General features: G+C 50.1%; 2 protein-coding genes across 2 annotated transcripts in view; one reads left to right on the top strand and one right to left on the bottom strand.

Moving 5' to 3' along the window:
- Window positions 1-10,864, bottom strand: part of BMP7 (bone morphogenetic protein 7) — a 97,295-nt gene extending 86,431 nt beyond the window's left edge. The window contains exon 1 of the mRNA XM_012512018.2: window positions 10,221-10,864. Coding sequence (XP_012367472.2) covers window positions 10,221-10,638 — 418 coding nt within the window. The 5' untranslated portion in view covers window positions 10,639-10,864. The remainder of the gene's footprint in view (window positions 1-10,220) is intronic.
- On the top strand, window positions 10,656-16,769 carry LOC115837975 (translation initiation factor IF-2). Its single transcript, XM_030826227.1, has 4 exons — window positions 10,656-11,158; window positions 11,308-11,451; window positions 11,851-11,963; window positions 16,189-16,769. Exons 1-3 carry the CDS (start codon window positions 10,771-10,773, stop codon window positions 11,961-11,963), a joined length of 645 nt encoding a protein of 214 aa, XP_030682087.1. The 5' UTR covers window positions 10,656-10,770; the 3' UTR covers window positions 16,189-16,769.
- The last annotated feature ends 4,812 nt before the right edge of the window (window positions 16,770-21,581 follow it).

Below are 21,581 nucleotides of genomic sequence, written 5' to 3'. Positions count from 1 at the left end.
TCTTAACACCTTGGGAGGCTGAGGCGGGTGGATCACTTGAGGTCAGGAGTTTAAGACCAGCCTGGCCAACATGGTGAAACCCCATCTCTACTAAAAATACAAAAATTAGCCGGGCGTGGTGGTGGCAGCCTGTAATCCCTGCTACTCAGGAGGCTGAGGCAGGAGAATTGCTTGAACCTGGGAGGCAGAGGTTGCAGTGAGCAGAGATCATGCCACTACACTCTAGCCTGGGGGACAGCGAGAGACTCCATCTCAAAAAAAAAAAAAAAAGAAAGAAAGCAAAAGGAATGTCTCTAAGGCCCAGGAGAGAAAGCAAGCAGCTCTTCCATTGTGGACAAGATTTCATGGCAAAGTGATAACCTGCACCTTCCGGGGAAACACCAGCAGTCACCTCATTAGCCAGGAGCAGAGTAACACTCCTTAATTCTCTAGGTAGTGAACTAGACAAAAGCTGAAGCTTGCCTTTGCTGAAAGACAAGTCATAAACAGGGAAGTCACTTTACAAGTGGGAATGGAAAGAGATGTTATTCTTGTTGAACCAATTGAGTACTTCAGTGAGATGGAAGCTTCCAGAACATCAGTCTCCAAAATGGAGTGCAAAAGGCGAGGAGGCAAGAGGAACCCATTGGGAGTCAGGGAAAGATATATTACAATTACAATTGTTAAGCAAATTCCAACTGACAATCATGGGAGTTCACTAGCTTCAACAAAAATATCTGCATAATTGACAGGTGGGGTTGAAAAATGAAGCTCTGGTTTCAGTAATGCACCCCACAACTTACTTCTCACATTTCTGCCTTTGAATCTTGTGAGAGATGCTTCAGTCATGACAGCGTGGTGTCATCTGTGCCATTTCCTAGACATTCTCTGGTGCTTTGCCTTTCTGAGCAAGTGGTGGCATCGTCATCTCCTTGCCTACCTTGGGTCAGGTTTGGCCACATGGCTCACTTTGACCCATGAAATGTGAACAGAAGCTCTTTCAGGTGGAAGAGTAAATTTTGGGGTACATACCCTAAATAGAAATAAGTTGTGGCTGGGCAAGGTGGCTCGCGCCTGTAATCCCAGCACTTTGGGAGGCTAAGGCGGGTGGATAAAACCTGAGGTCAGGAGTTTGAGACCAGCCTGGCCAACATGGTGAAACCCCATTTCTACTAAAAATAAAAAATAACAAAAAATAACAAAAATTAGCTGGGCGTGGTGGTGGGCACCTATAATCCTAGCAACTTGGGAGGCTGAGGCAGGAGAATCGCTTGAACCCGGAAGGTGGAGGTTGCAGTGAGCCAAGATCGGGCCACTGTACTCCAGCCTGGGCAATGAGAGCGAAACTCTGCCAAAAAAAAAAAAAGAAAGAAAGAAAGAAAGAAAGAAAGAAAGAAAGAAAAAAAGAAATAAGTTGTATATAACTACTAGTTAGGATCATTTGTGCTTCATAAAACAGACAAAAATAGAAATTTTTGAAGTTAGAGAAAGTCACTTCCAAGTAGAAATATTAAAAGCCAATGCACAGTTCAGATTGTCTTTCCTTCTGGCACCTTATTCGTGACATTCTGAGGACCTCAGCCTCTCCCAGGGACTCTGCTGCAACCAATGTGCAGAACTCCACGCCTCCACCCTGAACCCACGATACAGCTATAACTTGATACAAATGAAAAACAAACTTCTGGGATTTTTAACCCACCAAGATTGTGAGTTTCTTCATATACAATGACTTCATTTATACTGACCAGATGAAGGGTCATGAAAATTCGGAACCAGACCTTTCGATCAGTGATCCTAAGCTGTTAAATCATGATTTTGAAAACATCAAAGAACAGTCCATTGCATTGCAAATTTTCGTGACTGCAAACTTAATTAAATTACATTAAAATTTAATTACATTTTAATTAAATGTATATTGTTAATTAAAACTGTGTTAACAATTAAAACGATTCATTAGTTAAAATTTGTATTAATTAACAAACACCAAAATTTTGTATTGCTTTTAGCTTTAGTGTCTCCTAAATTTCTATTTTTGTCTACGTTTTATGAAGCACAAGCTATCCTAGCTATCCTGCAGTAGTTATACAACTTATTACTATGTAGGGTAAGGTAGTAGTGGGAATTAGAGATCAAAAGCATTTAGAAGAGACTGCTTAGAATGTCTTCATGCCATACGTGCACAGAAACAACCAATATCTGAGCACCTTCTATGCCATGAGAATTCTGCAAGGCTGTGCATGGGCAGGAGAATAAGGCTGTCTGAAAAAAAAAACAGGAAAAGTGTCCTTTATTGAAGGCCAAAACACAAGCCACAAAAAAAAAACTTGCCTGCCTCTGTGTACGTTGCCAGGGGGGTGAGCACTTGGACCATTATATGCCAACTGTCATGCTAAGAGCTTAGCTTTTTCTTTTTTTTCATGTAGTCCAAACTACATGCAAGCAGAAGAGAGGCTGGAAGCACAAGACAGGGCAGGCCTAAACCCAACGCTTAGAAACATGCAAGTCCTCGATTTTGGAAACGGTGCAAGTTTTTATTCGTGGCCAAATTTAATTAAGCCAGGCAACAAAAGATTGAAACTTGAAAGCTACTCCAGGGAGATAAAGATGTGATAGAACACGTGACCTCAGAGATGCAGGGAAACCTAATACTTGGTAAGTCGGATTTTTCAAACAGAAAGAGCTGAAGGGAATTTACGGAAAGTCTTGAATGAGAAATGCCACCCCTCGGTATCTGGCCCTGAAGACATTCTCTTTCGTCCTCTGGTCTCTAGAGGCTTCTAAACACACTGAATCCACACAGGGCTTTGTTGTTGCAGCCTAACCCCAGCTGCGGGAGCCTTGGGCAGCCTTGCACCTGCTCCAATAAAAAGTGGGGAAGTTGTGCAGTTCTGTTAATGAATGTTTTGGGCTTGTCACTCCCTTGAAGGAAAAGACAATTTGTACTTTGACCATCTTCCAGAAAGGATTGGGAAGAAATACTTCAGTAATGCAATTTTTTAAATGAAACACTTTATTTTGAAATTAATTTTTAATTCAAAGTTGCAAAGGCACTACAGAGAGTTCTGGTATACCCTCTCACTGAGTTCCAGTTTCCCAAGTAGTAAAATCATTAAATAACCACAGATGCTAAAATTGGGGGAAAGATTCAGCCTTAGACTCTATTCATCCTCAAATAAGTTTGGTGTGTTCATTCAAATTCCAGTGATCTCTGAAAGAGGGAGGCGCACACATATTCACGCTCTGGGGACCATTTTCTTGACATTTAAAATAACATGGGCAGTTTAATCTCAGTATTTTAAGATTAAGTACTTAAAAACTGAAATTTGGATTAATATACCAACGTAAATCTTCATTTGGCCAACACAATAAAAACAAGAGCTACCATTTGTTTTACACCTACTAGGTGACGGCCTCTGCGCATGGGTGACATGATTTCTATTTCTTTAGAATCTGTTGAGGAAGAGATTCTCTCGTAGCCTTTATAAAATGAGGACAGAAATGCAGAGATGTTAAGTAACTTGCCCAAGGTCACACAGCTAATATGCAGTCATAGTGGAAACAGACACATGGGTTTAGGCTGTGTCTAAAGAGAATCACTGTGGATGCCGTTGCAATCTCCTTTGCCAAGTCACACCCACTGCTGTCACCGGGAACTTCCGTTACACGGCAGTGAAGCCCCCAACCCCCCACTCCATATATCACCCAGAATTAGCTGCAAAGTGTCAGGAGACTTGGCCAGGCAGCCCCAAGCATCAGCGAGGGCTGGAAGCCTTCACTGTGAAGCCCTTTATAGAAAGCCGCGGTTGGCAGCCCCCGCTCCTGCATGGGAACAAATTAACATTGGCATTCCAAACACAGGAAAGGAAGGAAATTGGAAACACAGTTTATACTTGGCCAGCCCTTTGAAATACTGTACCATGCTACCGACATCAATTAATGAAAAGCAGGGTTGTGTGAGAGGCTCTGGTTTGGAAATGCATTAACACACGTTCAACATGTTTGCACAGGAACCGGATTATAAGCACCCTGGCTCCAAAACAATAAAGCAATTACCCTAAAGCTGGTGCTCTCGGAGTTGTCATTAATTCAATCCACTCCACGCGGATCAGCACAGGCTTTGCGCGGCTCCCCACAATGCCTTCCGACACAAATGTTGAAAAGGCGGTATTGCACATGCTTGCCTGAGTTTCGCATAAGTAAGTGTCAAACTTCATGCGCTCTAATATCCCCCCAAATCATAAACACTCTACTTTGGAGAGGGAAAAAATACACAGCAGCAGTCCTGGTATTCCCTGGCATTGCTGTTTCGGTTTGGGTTTGAGCAATTTTTTTTTTTGCCGGGGAAGCTTAAATGAACTATCTGTTCCATATTAAGAAATACCAAGTCATATTTTTTGTCAAATATTATTTGTCAGATGCCATTTGCTGCAAAACCCGGAATTCAGTCCCAGCTTGAACAGACAGCTAATACCAAACGGCTCATATAATAGCCGCGGTCGTACGTGGGATCATTTGCAGTGAACAAACCCCCTTCCTCTGTAAACTGTTTCAGGGATTGGAAAGAAAAGCATGTGAAGCTCTGGAATAAATAAAGCACCGTGCCTTGAGCTGCCCAGTACAAATGACCCTCGCATGCTGGGAGAACAGGCTCAAAATGACCCAAGAGCAAGCGCCCCCTTCGCAATTTTGTAAGAATGCTTCCGAGAAAGGATTTTAGATGATGTAGGTAAATCTCACGGTTTCCGACCTGCAATAGAAAGAACCAGCTCGCTTCCTGAAGGACCAGCATCCCCAAGCGCTGCCTCTACACACATGTCCACCTGCATCTGGAATTCAGGGTCCAGGCAACAGACATCACGGGTGTCTCCGCCCTGCTCCTGGTGACGTCATCTCCTCAGCTCAACTCCACGTTGATCTGGGATCCATCAAGTTGGAGCAATTTGAGTGTGTAAAGCTAAATGTGTTATCATTTTCACCACAAATTAACAGTTTCTATGTAAATATTGGTATTTCCTCACCCCATGAAGGCGAGAGAAGGCAAAATGGCACCGGCGCATTTGATTTAAACTAATTAAAAGCAGAGGGTTGTGCAATTCAATATATTGATTTTACCAGTGGGACTTAAATCTTTTATAATAAGTGTACACAGCTGCAGTGCTCTCCCACCACTATGCTGTAAAGGCTAATCCGCACATTCCTTCTGACAACAACATGACAGGTCCCACACATCCCTGCCTGTGCCCTAACCCCGGTGACAGTGCCAGAGTGCATTAGGGCGAAGCCTTGCAGTGGCTTGCCAAGAAACCAGTGTGCCGACAGCCCCCCCGCTAAGACTGAAGAATGAGTGTGAAAGAATTAATGTGGCCAGAAGCATGGTGCAAAGGGCTCCCCATTCAAAATATTCAGCCTGTTACACGGATGGGCAGACGGGGAAGGGTGGAGACGGGGGAGACTTAGGACACAACTGATTCTTGCAATGGGCCAAATATGACCTTACCAAATGAGGGGGAGATATTAAAGCGATAGGAGTGATCAATCAACTTAGATGGGACTCTCCCTGGAATGAAGTCATCAGTTGTCTCTGAGTTGAGCAGACATGTGATATTTGCTCACATCGCAGGCATTCCGGTGGTCAGGGGATCGCGCACCAGCTGTGTTTATCTCGGCAAAGGCTTGATAGCCTACTACGCCATGGTAAAGCCCCAAACCGTAGCTTGAGAGGGCTGCATCTCAAAAGTGGTTTCTTCTCTCTGTGCATTCAGAGAATCATCCCCCTTGATGCCCTGAAACTGATTTGCAAGTGGGCCATCTCTGTTACCCCTTCCATGGGGACCGCTCCACAACCGAATGACAACCCTGGAACCAAAACCAAAAACAGCTACCCAAGTTGGCATCCAGGGCCCAGCCTTACCCTGCCTTGATTCCAGAAGGAAAATACATAGAAGATGAAAAAAGTTCAAAGCTGGGTCACATACATGCTTGGGAAAAGTGGAGGAAAATCTTTGATTTATATAAGCAGGAAAATGAGGTTTAAAAGAAGTGATTTTGAAAGGGTTACGAAAAACACAGCTGTTGGTGCACTCCTATAGCAAAGGCGTTCTGCAGAAAGAAAGAAAGAAAGAAAGAAAGAAAGAAAGAAAGAAAGAAAGAAAGAAAGAAAGAAAGAAAGAAAGAAAGAGGGAGCTGTGTGACATCTATATTAACCTTTGGCTGCTCACCAGTGAGGGCCGGCGCTCCGAGTGCTGGAATGTGGAGCAGCCCCTTCCAAATTTTAACACAAGCCAGGTTACAGCTGCAAATGCCTGCAGTCCATGCTCCCCTTTGCGAAGCACTCCCTGAAGGAAATTTTTAAACTGTAACAGAATCTTTTTCTAATACTCTACAGTGGTAGGGCCTGCTCTTGAGGGGCAATGGGAGAGGTCTTAATGCCAAACACTTGTCAACAAAAAGGACAGCCAGATGGCATAAAGCAAAAATCAAACTGCACGGCCTTCTCCCTACTCTTCAGCTACATTAACAAAAGCCACTTTTATAGGCTGACTCCAATAATGATAGGTTTCCAACTTTCTCTTCTTTTCAATTTAGCTTCAAAGATTACACAAATTTCATGCCTTCATTACCTGGACCAGAGATAAACATGATGACTTCCACTCCCCTAGTGCCAGCCGGCTACTTTAGAAGATTCCTAACAGAGCTGCTGGATCTTCCCAAAGAAAGAATGGTAACGGGCTATGGCTAGATTCAGTGTGCAGAACCGCCATTGCCTGGGGATTATTTAAGAGAGGGTAGCTGTTTTGAATTCCAAAATTAAGTCTACACAGAGGAGTCGGGGTAGTTAATCCAAACCAGTTTACAAATCTTGCCATTGAACTTAAGGGGCCCAGGCTGGGAAGATGGGAGTCTCACTCAGGCAGCTCAGTTCACATTGCCTGGGGCTTTATGGTACAGGCTGGGCTTTGTCATAAGGTGCAGCCTTTAGTCCTCATTCCCACCACCTGGTTTTGTCGTAAATTCCCCTCTAGTTTTCCCTGTAGTTTAGATCCCGCTCAGCCTGGCAAAAAACTTGAATTCCAAGAACGACTTATAGGAACAAAAACCAGTTTGGCGGCAGACAGAAGGAAGAATAAATGCACCAGGTCTGCAAAAGCCTTCAGAATTCAGGCAGGGGTCCCCCCCGCGCACGCAGGCCGCCTGCCTGCAAGACAGCAGAGCTATGCAGTGCAGGGGGAAGGGGCAGCAGAGGCTGCCAAGATCCTCACCCATGCCCCCCGCCCCCGCCAAAGTCCCATCATAATAATAAGTAATAGTTTGATATGTGCAAGTGATATTTTCTCACTCTTATGTAAATTGTGAGAATAAACTTGCCTTTACAAAACTTCGAATACTACAGATAACATGATTTGCAATCCAAGGAAAAACAGCATAGCAGTGTTCTTTCTCAGCAAACTCAGTGGCCAGACAAGTCTCCTACACCTCCCCCCAACCCTCTCCAACCCTACTGCCACCCCCAAGTCCCTCCTATGGAGAAATTCCAAGCTACAACAGAATAGAAGGGACAGGCAATTTATTCCTGTGCTGCTGCTTAGCAGAAATTAAAGGCCAACATTAGAAGCATCTACAAGAAGCGTCTCGCCAAACTGCAGCCCAGGTCTTCACCTAATGACCTCGAGTTTAGGGACAGAGAGAGAAAGAAAACAAGGTCAGTGCACTCTGTTAAAAGCCACTCTGCCATCTAATTTGGAGTGATGTCCCAGAAAGCTAGACCTGAGAAAGTCAGGGTCCCACAAAGCCCAAAGCCAGCCTGACTGATTAAGAGGCTCAGACAAGCCGGTCTTTGTCCTTTCAAGATGAAAGAAATGGATTGAAAGGTGTGTGTACAGCCAGAGGAGGAAAACCACCCAGCTGTGGCCTTCCCAAACAAGTCCCAGCTTGCTCCTGCCGCCGTGGGGGGAGCAAATAGCCCGCACCAAAGTTCCCAGAGGCACCCTCCGAGCAACCTGGTCTTTCTCTGGGGAACAAGGAGCCCCAGGGCCTAGCCCACACTGCCGGCCCATAAGCACTGGGAGCTTTTTTGCTCTTGGTTTGCAGGGCCTTCTACAAAAGCCAGAGATTACAAATACCTTTTTAATGACCCCAGCCAGGCTCTGAAGGCAGCCACTGGGACCTGCACATCCAGTGGGAGTCCGGGGTACCCAACAGAACGGAAGATGCTATAAATCCCCCACCAGAGAAAGGGCCCTGGCTAACCCCAGGCTTCAGGAGGGCGACAGAGCTCTGCATTCATTATTTATGTGTATGTATTTGGACTTTTCCTTTAGTTTTTGGTATAGTTAATAAATACACATTGTTTAAAAAAAAATCACAAATATACAGAAGTGCAGACAACGAAAAATCAGACCCCAGCTCCCACTCCCTAAGCCCCAGCTGTGCCCCCGCCTCTCTACCCCTCCAGTAAAATCTCTCTCCAGTTCCTGGTGTCTTCCTCCAGGAGGACACGATGATATACAAGCACACATGCAGCCCACGCATCTGCACCTTGCTTCTTTCCACCTCATACATCTTGGAGATGCTTCTAAATCAGGTCATATGTTGCTGCTTCCTTCTTAACTGGCTGCTTAGTATAATTTAAACTTTCTTGAAGGTATTTTGGCATCTAAACCTCCCACCCCTTGCTCGCTGAAGCTTGGTTCACTAGTTGGATTTAGTTATTATTAAGTACAGACAATGGCCTCCTGGGAACTCCAGGGACCTTATCAGGAGGGGGAAGCATGAAGGCGGATCTGCGCTTCCCCCGCGCCCCCAGTCCACGCCCTGGGTGCCCAGCGTGGGGCTTCAGTATCATTATTTCCATGTTGACACAGCGCCCGTGGGCGTGAGTTTGCTGTCTTGACTTGGTTCGGGTTTTCGCAGCAAGTTACACAAGTAGAATGAAAGCGGCTCAGGAAACAGCGCTATCGGGGTGTGTTATCTCGAAAACCAAATATTTGATCATCAGTCCCGCAGTGCGCTGCCGGGGGGTTAGTTTGAACAAGTCTGGAGAATGTGCGCGCACAGATGGAGGGGGGAGCTCCCTGGCCCTCGCCGCAGCCCCAGGCTCTTGTCGCCGGGGTCGTCGCGGCTCCAGTCGGAAACCGGGATCCCCAGCCGCCCAGGCGGCGTCAGCTCGGAGATCCCGCGCAACCCAATCGCCAAAACCTGTGGTTTGCGCGCCACACGTGATAAATGCTGAAAATAGATTCTGCCGGCCCGGGACCTACCACTAAATATTAAAAAATACAAGACTAGCGGCAGGGCACAGTGGCTCACGCCTGTAATCCCAGCACTTTGGGAGGCTGAGGCGGGAGGATCACCTGAGATCGGGAGTTCGAGACCAGCCTGACCAACATGGAGAAACACAGTCTCTACCAAAAATACAAACTTCGCCAGGCGTGGTGGCGCATGCCTGTAATCCCAACTACTCGGGAGGCTGAGGCACGAGAATCGCTTGAACCCGGGAGGCAGAGGTTGCGGTGAGCAGAGACCGCGCCATTGCACTCCAGAATGGGCGACAAGAGCGAAACTCCGCCTCAAAAAAAAAAAAAAAAAAAGAAAAAAGAAAAAGAAAGAAAGAAAGAAAGAGAAAGAAAGAAAGAAAGAAAACAAAACTATCAATGGCACCGTTTCTTCCCCAGCTCCAGCCAAGAGAGAATGGGGCATCCGGCGGCCCGGAGAGGGGCCCCAAGGCGCTCGGAGCGCGCGGTACGCTAAGGCGGGCGCACCACGAGGGGACAGGTAGGGCTTGTCAGGGCGGGTAAGGGAGTGCGACGGCCGCGATGCCAGGGCCAGGCAGGGCTGAGAGGGGCCCAAGAAGGGCGGGAAGGCAGCCCCGCCGGGAAGGGCCCTTTACATCCAGGTAGCGCGAGCCGCGCCAGCCCGGGACAGCTCACATGACCGAGCCCCGCGCTTTGAACGGCCCGCGCCTCCAGCCCCAGAGATGCGGCCGGCGGCGTAACATGGAAGGGACTTCGGGGGATCCCTCCTTCCCAGTAACCCCCACAGGCCCACCGAACCCAGCGTGCCCGACCTGGGGGCGCACACAGCTTGGGAGTCACAGGGCTGTGGGTGGCAGACCCTCGGGCAGGCACTGCGATTTCAGCCAGGAGCGGAAAGCTGGGCGGGCTGTATAGATGAAGCAGCTCCCTCCCTCCCGGTCTCAAAGTGCCCCCGAAAGGAGACGTGTACCCCTGCCTGCCCTTACTCACCGAGGTTGACGAAGCTCATGACCATGTCGGCGTCGGTGAGGAAATGGCTATCTTGCAGGCTGGCCAGAGGGGGGCCCTGGGTACTGAAGACGGCCTTGTAGGGGTAGGAGAAGCCCTGGCCGCCGGGCCCGCCGCCCTCCTCCACCGCCATGGCGTTGTACAGGTCCAGCATGAACATGGGCGCCGAGTTGTGCTTGCCCTGGAGGTGCGGGCGCGGGCGGTGGGGCAAGCCCAAAATGGAGAGGATCTCGCGCTGCATCTCCCGCCGCTCCTGGCTGCGGAGGCGCCGGTGGATGAAGCTCGAGTGCACCTCGTTGTCCAGGCTGAAGTCGGCCAGGGCGGAGCGCAGCAGGAACAGGGGTGCCCAGAGCGCCACGAAGCTGTGTGGCGCCGCAGCGCGCAGTGAGCGCACGTGCATCGCGCCGGCTCTACGCGCTACCCGGGCTCCGGGCTCCGGGCCCGCACCGCCCCAGGTGGCAGAGGGGGCAGGCGGCCGTCCGCGCCGCTCGGTCACTTGCTGCAGACGGGCCCCGCTGCGCCCGCGCCAGACATGGCCCCTCCCCGGCCGGCCGCGCTCTGCCCGGACCCCCGCCCCCTGCTCGGTGCTGGCCCCGGGCCCCTCGCCCCGCACTCGCCCGGGCGCACCGCAGGGCTTGGAAAGCAGCCCCGGCGAACGAAAAGGCGAGTGAGGAGGCGGGCGCGGGTGGGAGGAGCAGCCAGCAAGCCTAGGAGTCCAGAGAGCCAGCGCCGGGGAGGCAGCGAGGAGGCAGGCGGGCCGGCGAGCGCTCCTTCTTCCCGCTCCTCTGGCGCTCTCGCCCTCGGGCGGCGGCGACCCACCCTCTTCCAACCTCTGGCGCGGATAGCAGGGGCCTCGGGGCGCTCTCCCAGCCTTGCGCGCCCTGGATCGCACAAGAGGCCGCCTCGGGAGCGCCAGAGTGGTACGCGCTGGGGCCTGGGCGGAGGAGGAGGAGGAGGAGGAGGAGGAGGACGGGCTTCAAGGGGCCCCTCCCGCGCCGGCGGCCTCCCACCTGCCCTCGGCCCCGCCCTCCCCCCAGCTGTGCCCAATGGGTTCATTCATTCCCTCTAGAGCGCTCGACAAATGTTTACCGAGTGCCCACGGGGTGCCTAGAGCCTGGCGGGACGTCGCGGGGATGCGGCTGGAGGAATCCGAGCCGGCCCTGCCCTCTCGGCACTCGCGGTCTGGACCAGGAAGGCGGCCCGAGCCGGACGGGTGGGCTGCGGACCGCGGTGGGAAAAGTTGGGGGAGCGCGGAGGTGGCGCGGAAATAGAAGGCTTCCTGGAAGCGGTGACCCTTGAGCCGGTCTTGCCCCTCAGTCCCTGTATCCTTTTAAGCCAGCCACGCTGACCCCTCCGCGCCTCCCTGAACCCGTTGCCAGCTTGTCTCTGCGCTAGCCATTCCCTCCGCCTGGACCTCTCCCCGCTCACCACCTCCCGCCCGCCATCACACGCTGCTTTCTCCTCCCAGAGACCTCCAAGACCTGCCAAGCTGAGGTTGTTTCCTCGCCTCACCCCGCGCACATTTGTTTTCTTTCCTGTACTTTCTCTTGCTGTCTGGAATTGCTGTTTGAGTTACTCCGTGCCTTCTTTATTGCCTTCCTACCCTCGCTAGACACCCAGCGCACTGGGGACCGGATCAGCGATCTTCGCCGCACCCCTGGTACCCGCAGTGCCTTGAACCCAGCGCCTGGTAGCCACTGTAGCTGCGCAGTCACGATTTGTTGAGTAAGTGAACTTCGTGTGAGCTGGGGGGGTTCTTCCCACCTCCTCCTCTTCGGGGCCCTGTATCTTTCCAGCCACCCCTCAGCCTGAGACCAGACACCCCAGCCCCACCGCTAGGGCTCCCCATCAGCCCTCCCCGTGGCAGTGCCTAGGGAGCCAGCCGCTGGTCTTCGCATCCTCTTCTCCTCCAAGGGTCTGTGCCTGAGACCTCCCCATCGGCCTCCTCTCCTGTCTCTCCTCATCCATTCATCCCTCAATCAATACCGAGCCATGCACGCTGTCACAGGGAGTCCCCAGACCACTCAGAATCCACCGGTCCCTCTGCCGGTGTGGGATCTCAAGGGAATTACTGCACCCAGGGTGGCAGTGAGGGCAGCAGGGTAACAGTTCATCCTATCTCCTTCCCCTCCTGGGGCTGGGTGAGAGAGTGGGTCCCCAGAGGGCCTTCGGGATGAACAGGGAAGGGCTGAGGTTGGGGAACGGGGCGGGCGGGGGGGAGGTGCTTTTCTGGGAGGGGCTCTGGCTAAGCCTCACTTTGGGGCTGTCCTTCCTGGAGCAGGAGAGCTGGGGAAGAGAATTATGGTCTTCTACAGTTTTCTGGAGCAGAAGTAGTTTGGCCAAGTGGCCCTCTGGGTCTCCCTTTTGGACTAGATGGCAGCCTGAGGGGCCACATGGGTGGAGAAAGGGGAGGCCAGAGGCCAGGCAAGGAGCAGAAAAATGCCAGCCTTCGGGTCCTGGACATTTACACACAGGCCCCAGGCTGTGAGATGGAACAGGTCCCGGGCCCCATGCCAGGGAGGGGCCTCTGCCTACCCACCAGGCAAGGCCCTCAAACCACCCCCACCACCTGCTCTTCATCCATTCACTCCTTCCTTCAACAGACAAGCATGGAGCACAAGATATCAGGAGGGGAGCTGTGGGGCCTGCAACCTGGACAGTCGTACAGGGTCCCCCAGCTCTTAAGGGCCCCACGCTTGGTTTCCTAATCTGGGGTCACCATATGCAGTTCTGAATCACCTACGAACAAAGTGCCCCCTGCCCCGTACTAATTTTGCACCTGGCCCAGATATTATGTGGCCAGTCCCAGGGCCAAGCACGACGCTGGGCAAGAAGACACGGCCATGAGTGAACCCACATGGTGGACTCCATCAAGGAGCCGGCCTCCAGGCCAGGGAAGCAAAGCAAGAGCCTTAAATAAGATTCAGGGACTGGAGGAGAGGCAGGTCTTGTCCATCACTCTCTCTGGGAACAATTCAGAAGCCAGGCAGAGGAGGACATGCAGGAGGGAGAAGGAAAGGTGGGCATCGTGGCATGCAGGAATCCTACCCCAGGGCGACTGGGGAAATTGCAGAAGTGCCACAGTCGTCCAGGGTCCATCTGAGAGTGTACAACTGGAGAGCCTGGGTCACTTCAGCCTGTGATAAGTGACAGGCAGTGGGGGCGGGGGCGCAGATAAACAGGGTGAGGTGATGGAGGGTGGGAAGGGGAGCTTTTGGAGGAGATGCCACTGACCTGAGTCCTGAAAGACAAGAAAGAGACAGGCTTTTCCAGGGAAAGGCATCCCAGGTGGAGGAACAGCAAGTGCTTGAGCCCTGCAGAGCAGGGAATAGAAACCAGGCTCGGTCCCCAGCCCTGCACACGCCTTCCAGCGCTGGCTTGCTAGGGGCAGGCTATGCCACCTCCAGTGCTTGTGGAGAGAAAGGAGGTCATTTTCTTCCAAAGTCTGAAATAATAAGGAGCCAAAGCAGCCCTGCTCTTCAGCAGTAGTCTCTGCTTTTTATCTACTCTCAAATCTTTTGGAGGGATCTTCACAAGCAGGTGAGGCTGGGGGCAGGGGCAGCAGGTCTTGGTGCTACAATTTACATATGAAACAACTTATCTGTCAGTGTCTAAGCAAGGATTCTAGTTTACCTTTCTTTGTGCATCTCACCTGAGCCCATTCTGAGCCTGGCACACAGCTGGTGCTCAATTAGTACCTGTTGAATGAATAGTAATAAGCACAGCCAATACCTAAAGAGACCAGTTGACCGAGGGCTGACTGCAGGCGCCAGTGCAGGTGCCAAGCTAAGGCATCTCCCAGATCCCTCACCCCAACAACCCTTCCTCTGAGACGCCATCTTTTCTCATGCAAGAGGAAGAGACAACATGCCCTTCATATCCAAGACCTCAAGAGATAAGGTTTCCTCTGAACTCCCACAAACCCCCATTTAGCCTTATCTTTCCTGTGATCCATGCTTGGGGTGGGGGGTCTTTCTTTTCCCTGTTTCCTCCCCGAGAGGCACCCCAAGACTGCACCAGGCCCTCAGGGAATGCCGAATGAATGAATGAATGAATGAAAACCAGCAAGCATGAAATATCTGGCTGGGAGTGCATCTGATGCCAGCTTGGGAGCTGAGCCCACCACCAGAAAAGGCTTTGAGATTGCCGAGGGCAAGTCTTGTGTGGAGGAGGTAGCCTGGGCACTGGAGCCTGCCCACTCGCATTCATACCCCAGCTCTGTCTCTTCCAGCTGTGCACCATGGGCAAGGGACTTAACCTCTGTACACCTCAGTTTACCCATCTGTAAAATGGGGGGACTGATAGCGCCTGTCTTCTGGGATGGCTGTGAGATTTCAGAAGTTAACTCATGGAAAAGGCTTTGCACAATGCCTGGGACACAGAGAAAACCCTTGATAAATGTTATTATGTTACCATCTGGATGAAAAGGAAAATATGGTAACAGGAAAGGCTCCTGAGTTACAAAATAACAACAAAACTTTTCATGATGGTCTGCTTTTTGGCCAAGCAGATGGGCGCCGTGGCTCACGCTTGTAATCCCAGCACTTTGGGAGGCCGAGGCGGGTGGATCACGAGGTCAGGAGATCGAGACCATGGTGAAACCCTGTCTCTACTAAAAATACAAAAAATTAGCCGGGCGTGGTGGCGGGCGCCTGTAGTCCCAGCTACTCGGAGAGGCTGAGGCAGGAGAATGGCGTGAACCCGGGAGGTGGAGCTTGCAGTGAGCCGAGATTGCGCCACTGCACTCCAGCCTGGGCGACAGAGCAAGACTCCGTCTCAAAAAAAGAAAAAAAGAAAAAGAAAAGCAAATGTATCCTGACTCTGGAAGCAAGAGCAAAAGAGAGAGTGAAGCGGAAGGGAGCATGAGAGAGGAAAGGGTCATCACTGCATTCCGATCCTCACATTGTGCCTAGGCCCACTGCAGGCCAGCTGGGGCCCAGGGACTTCCCTGGGGCCTATCTCATTTCCCCAGCAGCTAGCCCCCAACCCATACACCCCCAGTTGTGGTTCCCCTGGCCAGGGCACCCAGCACTGGGCTCCAGGACCGTAATCCGATCTGCCCCAGTCTGCTCCACACCTGGGGCCGCCTTTGCCTGGATGAAAGACGGCCTGGAATTGTAAGGGGTGTTATTGTGTCAGGCGGCCCCATCCCAGTGTCCGCGCCCCTCGCCTGCTGGCCTCCCAGTGCTGGGCCAGGAGTTTTCATTTCCTACATCATCGGTCACATCTTGCCGAAGCGATTTTGACCAAGTCAGCATGTCTCTCTAAGGCAGTAAAAAGAAGAAAAGAATTCTGCTGACACACACATTGTTCAGCGAGGTGGGGACCTCATCTTCATCCATCTGCCCTAGAGGAGGCTCAGCTGGCCTGGGAGCTCCCTGGGGAGCACAGCCAAGGAAGCCAGTGGGCCGCTGTCTCTCTGTCCACACCACCTGGCTAAGGCCAGATGACCTGGACCTCCAACCCCAACAAGGAATAGAGGGCCAAGAGCCGCCTCCTGCACAGGCTTGAAAATCCTTGTGTGCAGAGAGGTGGACGCTGCAGAGGAAATTATTAGAGCGCACCTGTGGTGAAATTTTGTCTCCCCCACAGATCTCTCATTGCATGGGAGGCTTGGACTCCTCACGCTTGCCCACTCTGAGATTTTCTTTGCACAACTTTAAAAGCAGCAGAATAAGAGATTAAACGTCTTCCATCAGTCTTAAGTACACATGACAGTGGCCACAGTTCCAAATGGAAAATACAGATGACACACACACTCTAGAGAAAGCTGATACCATGCAGGATTTCTAGGATCTGGAAGCCAGCTAGGGGGAAGCAGTGGTTTTGTTTATTATTATCAGGGCTGTTATTTCTTCCTTGATTGGAGGAAGTCTGGTACGGTTTTGAGCACTAACTATCCTTGGTTCAGCATTAGAGGTAGCCCTTTCCTCCTTTCAAAACATGACAGGGGAGTGGCCTACCTGTCGCCTGTTGGGAGCACTTGCTTCTGCTGGACACCTGCTAAGCCTGCACTGCCCAAGCCCACATCACCCACAACTCCTCACTGCATGGAGAGGCTGGTTCTGCTCCTCAGAGTTTGGAGAAGGAGGAGCAACGTCCAGAGAGCACCTTGTCCAGAGTCAGACAGCCAATCTGTAATGGAGCCAGGATCCAAAGCCACATCTGTCTACACAGCCCAGGCCTTTAAGCATCAGTGCACGTTCAGTGACCTGAGAGCAGCCCCTTCCTTCCTTGCTTTAACCTAAAGCAACACTTCTCCAACCAAACTGTGCATGTGAATCCCCTGGGGGTCTGTTAGAACATAGATTCCCACAGTCAGTCTGAGTGGGCTGAGATTCTGCACTTCTAACTAGCTCCTGGGGGCTTGGAGGCTGTGGTCTTCAGGCTGTATGTTGAGGATCGAGGCTCTAGATTTCTGAAGTTATAGGTGACAAATTGGGGCTTCAAATTAAAACTTCAATATCTGTGATTCCAGGTGTCTTTTTAAATTAACTCATTAATTCTCCCAACTACCTTATATGATTTTTATTATTATTGTCCCCATTTTACAGATGAGGAAATCGAGGCTCAAATACTTGAGGGAACCTGCCCAAAGCCACACCAATGGTGAGTGAATGGTAAAATCAGAATTCTGACGCCGGCTATCTTGTTCCAGGACTTAAGTCCTTAAACATTGAGGTACACCAAAACACAGGGTTTGTCTTAGTCCTGTAGGGACCTCCCAGTACCCATAGAGACCTTGCACACAGTAGATGCCCTATCAGTGTTTGAGGAACATACCTCTGAGCCCCTCTTCAATTCCTCCTTTATTGCAGAAGTCATGCACTCAAAAGCCAACGGGCACCAACCAGGTAACATAAATACAGAGATGCAACATGAGGCTCAGGGAATATTTCTCTTCCTCTTAATTTAATGGAAGGCAATCATGAGCAGAGACACGGTGACAGGTGGCAGGAGACACTGGCCTGGATAAATAAGGAGGGTGCAGACTGGGGTGAACTGGAAACCACATGCCCATGGGTGATGCCATCCAGAAATTTGATTTCAACATCACCAGAAAGTTCTGATTTTCCAGAGAAGCTAGAAACTTGAGTTTGAATGTGACATCTCTCAATGTTTATCTGTTGGCAACTAATTCAACTCGTTTTGTTTATTAGACCAAAGAAGCAACTAATTCAACTTGTTTTGCTTATTAGACCAAAGAAGACACATCTACCAGTCAGATTCGATGAATCTGGTTTGCCCCTGGCCTCATAAAGGGCTCTGCTGTGTCTGGAGGATGTGCCCAGCCTCCCCCAACCCATCACCCAAACCAAAGGACCACCAAGGATGGTGCATTTCCAGACAGCTCCATTGAATTCATGATTCAAGGGCCACTGAGCCAGTGGTTGAAAAGGCTGGAACTGTCTGCCCCTTTAGGCAAAATCTGACCCTAACCTTCCCCAGAGTCCCTTCCCAGCAAAACTCTGCTGTTTAGCCCTGGTGACTGATCTGATAAACTCCCCCTCTCCCCAGAAACATCAAAAACCAGAATTCCATCTGCAAGGGCAGGAGTGAGTGTTCATTGCTTCTGCTTTTCAGCATCTCCCTCCTCCCAGCTAGATCTGAGCCCTCTCTTATGGTTGAGGATGCCCCATCTGGTGATCCAGAGAGGCACAGTCTAGCCTGCTTTGCAGCCAGAGCCCTGACAGGTGACCAAGTTTCAGCCAGTCAGAGGCACCCACCCTAGAAGCTATCAGTGCAGACCCAGACTATTCTGCAGAGTGATCTGGGGCCGTGTCCCAACTACAGAGCCCCCAAGCCTGGTTCTCTGGCCTTCCCAGGGGTTCTCTGAGCCCCCAAGATCCTCTAGTGGTCTCCTTTTCTGCACCAGCCTGCCCAAGCTGGTTTCTGTTGCCTGCAGCCAGGAGCCCTGCTGGATACAGCACTGGGGAGCTGGAGAGGGCATGGCAATCATGTCAGTTAAAAGAATAGAGGCCTTCTCTTTTGTTCAGCAGCTAAAACTTTTGGTCAAGGAGTTTTTCACACATGCTCAACACAGGAAACAGAAACAGAGCTTCTTCGGTTACATAGAGCAGGGGAGGGACTAGGGTTACCACATTTAGCAAAAAAAAAAAAAGGTGTCCAGTTCAATTTGAATTTCAGATAAACAATGAATGAATTTTAGAATGAGTATATCCCATTATATTGGAGTATATATATTATATATACTCATACTGAAATTTACTCGTTGTTTATCTGAAGTTCAAATCGGACTGGACACCCTGCCTGTTATCAGGTGATCCCAGCAGGGGCCCAGAACCCCCAGGCTTGGTTTCTTTTCACTACCATTTTCTCTGCTCCCAGGTTTCCACAGAAAACACTTTGGAGCTCACCTAATTTGAGACCCCTGCCTTTTCTCCTTCTTCTGCAAAGATTTCCTCTGTTTTCTTTTCTTTTTTTTTTTTTTTTTTTTTGAGACAGAGTCTCCCTCCGTCACCCAGGCTGGAGTGCAGTGGCACAATCTCAGCTCACTGTAACCTGTGCCTCCCAGGTTCAAGCAATTCTCCCTCCTCAGCCCCCCGAGTAGCTGGGATTACAGGTGTGCACCATCACGCCTGGCTAATTTTTATATTTTTAGTAGAGACAGGGTTACATCACGTTGGCCAGACTGGTCTTAAACTCCTGGCCTCAAACAATCCATCCATCTTGGCCTCTTAAAGTGCGGGGATTACGGGCATAAGCCACTGTGCCTGGCCAAGACTTCCTCTGTTTTCCTCAGTGGAAATGCCCCTTCTTCACCATCAGTCCCTATATTTCAGGTTGAACTATCCTCTTGTCTAAAATTCAGAGTGGGCACATGACCCAGCCTGGTCAACCAGAGATGCCCATGCGATGGGTTCGGTGACAGTCATGTGACCTAATCCAGGCCAATGAGATTCAACTTTTAGAACTTTTGCTGGAACTACCCGTAAAGGGGTCTTTCCTCCCACTGGGGTTGCTAGGTCAGGGGCTGCTGCTGGCAGTCATCTTCCCTCCCTTTCGGAGAGCCTGCCCTGTGAGAGAAGCCACAGGACAGTAAAACAAGAGGAGGCAGGAGACTGACAGCATCAGTGAGCTCCTGGAGCCCACTATCCCTGAAGCCAGCCCTACCCAGGACTACTCAGTTGAAGCCATTATGTACTGAGTTTCCAGTCAGTTACCACAAAAGTCCTGCAGACACATGGTTCAACTCCTTCATCTTGAAGATAGAGAAATTGACACCCAAAGAGAAACTGTTGGACCCAAAGTCTTACAGTGAATCAGGGCAGAGCTAGGATTAGACTGGGCTCCTCGCTCCCAGAGTCCTGGGAACTCCTCACCACCCCACGTTGTGCTTCTCTCCATCTCTGTTGTTCTCTTCCTTCTCTCACCTCCTTCACTGTGTTTCTGCTCATTTAAAAAATTGTATTCTTTTACTTTGAGTTTTATCTTTATTCCCTCCCCATTGGTAAACCATTACTCTAAATATAACAGGTTAGTCCCAACTCATGTGAAAAGATCGTATGGGAAGATTAACAGATTTGAGCTCATCTTACATATGATGCAACAACTAATAAGAGTTAGCATGAATGACACGGCTATCTGATGTCCAAGCTTTGCTGATTAGCTCTCGTCTTCTAATCGCCCTGAAATTGGATGCAGTATCTCCCATTTCACAGATGAAGATCTGGAGGCCCAGAGGTCAAAGGACTTGGCCAAGAAACATGGCTAACAAATGACAAAGCCAGCATTCAAACCTGGATGACCCAATTCTGATCCCCTATTTCACCCAGCCAGTTGCCCCTGTAAAGCCAGCATGAGATTTTTATTTCCATAGCTCACATGATAACAAACCACTGAGTTGAGTTGCCAGATTTGGCAAATAAAAAATATAGGAATCCAGTTAAATTTGAATTTTAGATAAACAATGACTAATTTTTTTAGAATAAATATGTCCCAAATTGCACGGGACATACTTACACTAACAATGAGCCTTTATTTATCTGAAATGCAAACTTAACCTCTCACCGTGTATTCTGTCTGGCAGTTCTACACTAAGGGGCTTTTATGCATAAAGCAAGAAGCATCAGCCATGTCCTTGGTTCTGCAAAAAGCCTCAGGGCCTTTGCACTTGCTGTGCCATTTGCCTGGAAGGCTCATGCTGATATTCACCTCCTTCACCTCCTCCGGGTCTCTGCTCAAATATTTCACCATTGAAGCTTCCCTTTCCCATCTGTCAGAAGCAACCCGTGTTTTCTTTTTCTCTTAACACCACCTGAAATACAATAGTTACATATTTATTTGTTCATTGTCTCTCTCCTGCCGTGGAAATGTGGGCATGTGTTTTGGTCTGATTTGTTCACTACCGTGAATAGAGCCCAGAACAGTGTCCCATATGTAGTTGATACTCAGTGAATATTCGCTGAATGAGCGAATGAACTCTCTGCGAGCACATCTTGGTTTCTGTCTGGAATACTGCCTGACTCGGGATTGTCACTCACCTGCTGAGTGGCAGTGGGCATGCCCCTGAGCTCCCCACTCCTTGAGCTGGACTCATCACACATCTCAGAGTCACTGGGAGATCAGGTGACAAAACAGCCTTGAGGGTCAGATGCAAACTTGCCAGAGCACGTGTGCAAGCATTCCAGTGTGCTTTTCTCTTCTCCTTCAAGCACTCATGCCCCAGACAACTGAGCCTGGGAACACAAACCCTAAAAAACAAATTTTTCCATTTTCGTCCAGTGTTCAGAACATATGCAAGCTCCTCCCACCCCCGTCATCACTGCAGACAGTGGCATCAAGCACTTCCAAGTCAGAGGAAAGGATAGCACACCCACAGACATCAGTACCAATGACGGCTAATAGTCTAGACGTCTGGTCCAGTTATCTGCATCACCTCCTTTCATCCTCACAACTCTTTTGAAATAGATATTTTTGTGCCCATTTTACAGATGAGGAAACTGAGGCTCAGATTAATCAGTTCCACTGCCAGAAAGCAATGGAACCATGTTTTAATTCAGCTAGCCTGATAGCAGTCCCTGAGCCCATTTCCTCACCTGTAAAGTAGGTATAATTATAGTGCTGCCTGGCCAGTCACAGTGGCTCACGCCTATAATCCCAGCACTTTGGGAGGCCAAGGTGGGTGGATCACCTGAGGTCAGAAGTTCAAGACCACCCTGACCACCATGGCGAAACCTGGTCTCTACTAAAAAAATACAAAATTAGCTGGGTGTGGTGGTGCATGCCTGTAATCCCAGCTACTCGGGAGGCTGAGGCAGGAGAATCACTTGAACCCTGGAGGAGGAGGTTGCAGTGAGCTGAGATTGTGCCATTGCAGTC

This window comes from Nomascus leucogenys, chromosome 13 (assembly GCF_006542625.1).
Source record: "Nomascus leucogenys isolate Asia chromosome 13, Asia_NLE_v1, whole genome shotgun sequence".
Classification (NCBI taxonomy): domain Eukaryota; kingdom Metazoa; phylum Chordata; class Mammalia; order Primates; family Hylobatidae; genus Nomascus; species Nomascus leucogenys.
The sequence above is the reverse complement of the archived record's forward strand: the minus strand, read 5'-3'. Positions and strand labels throughout refer to the sequence as shown.

Bases quoted from the DNA above. Each gene is read 5' to 3' on its own strand.
- LOC115837975 (XM_030826227.1), top strand. From the start codon at position 10,771: ATGGCCCCTCCCCGGCCGGCCGCGCTCTGCCCGGACCCCCGCCCCCTG. The intron at 11,159-11,307 runs GTACGCGCTGGG...CATTCCCTCTAG, and splicing joins GCCTCGGGAGCGCCAGAGTG to AGCGCTCGACAAATGTTTAC. The intron at 11,452-11,850 runs GTGGGCTGCGGA...TACCCTCGCTAG, and splicing joins AGGCGGCCCGAGCCGGACGG to ACACCCAGCGCACTGGGGAC.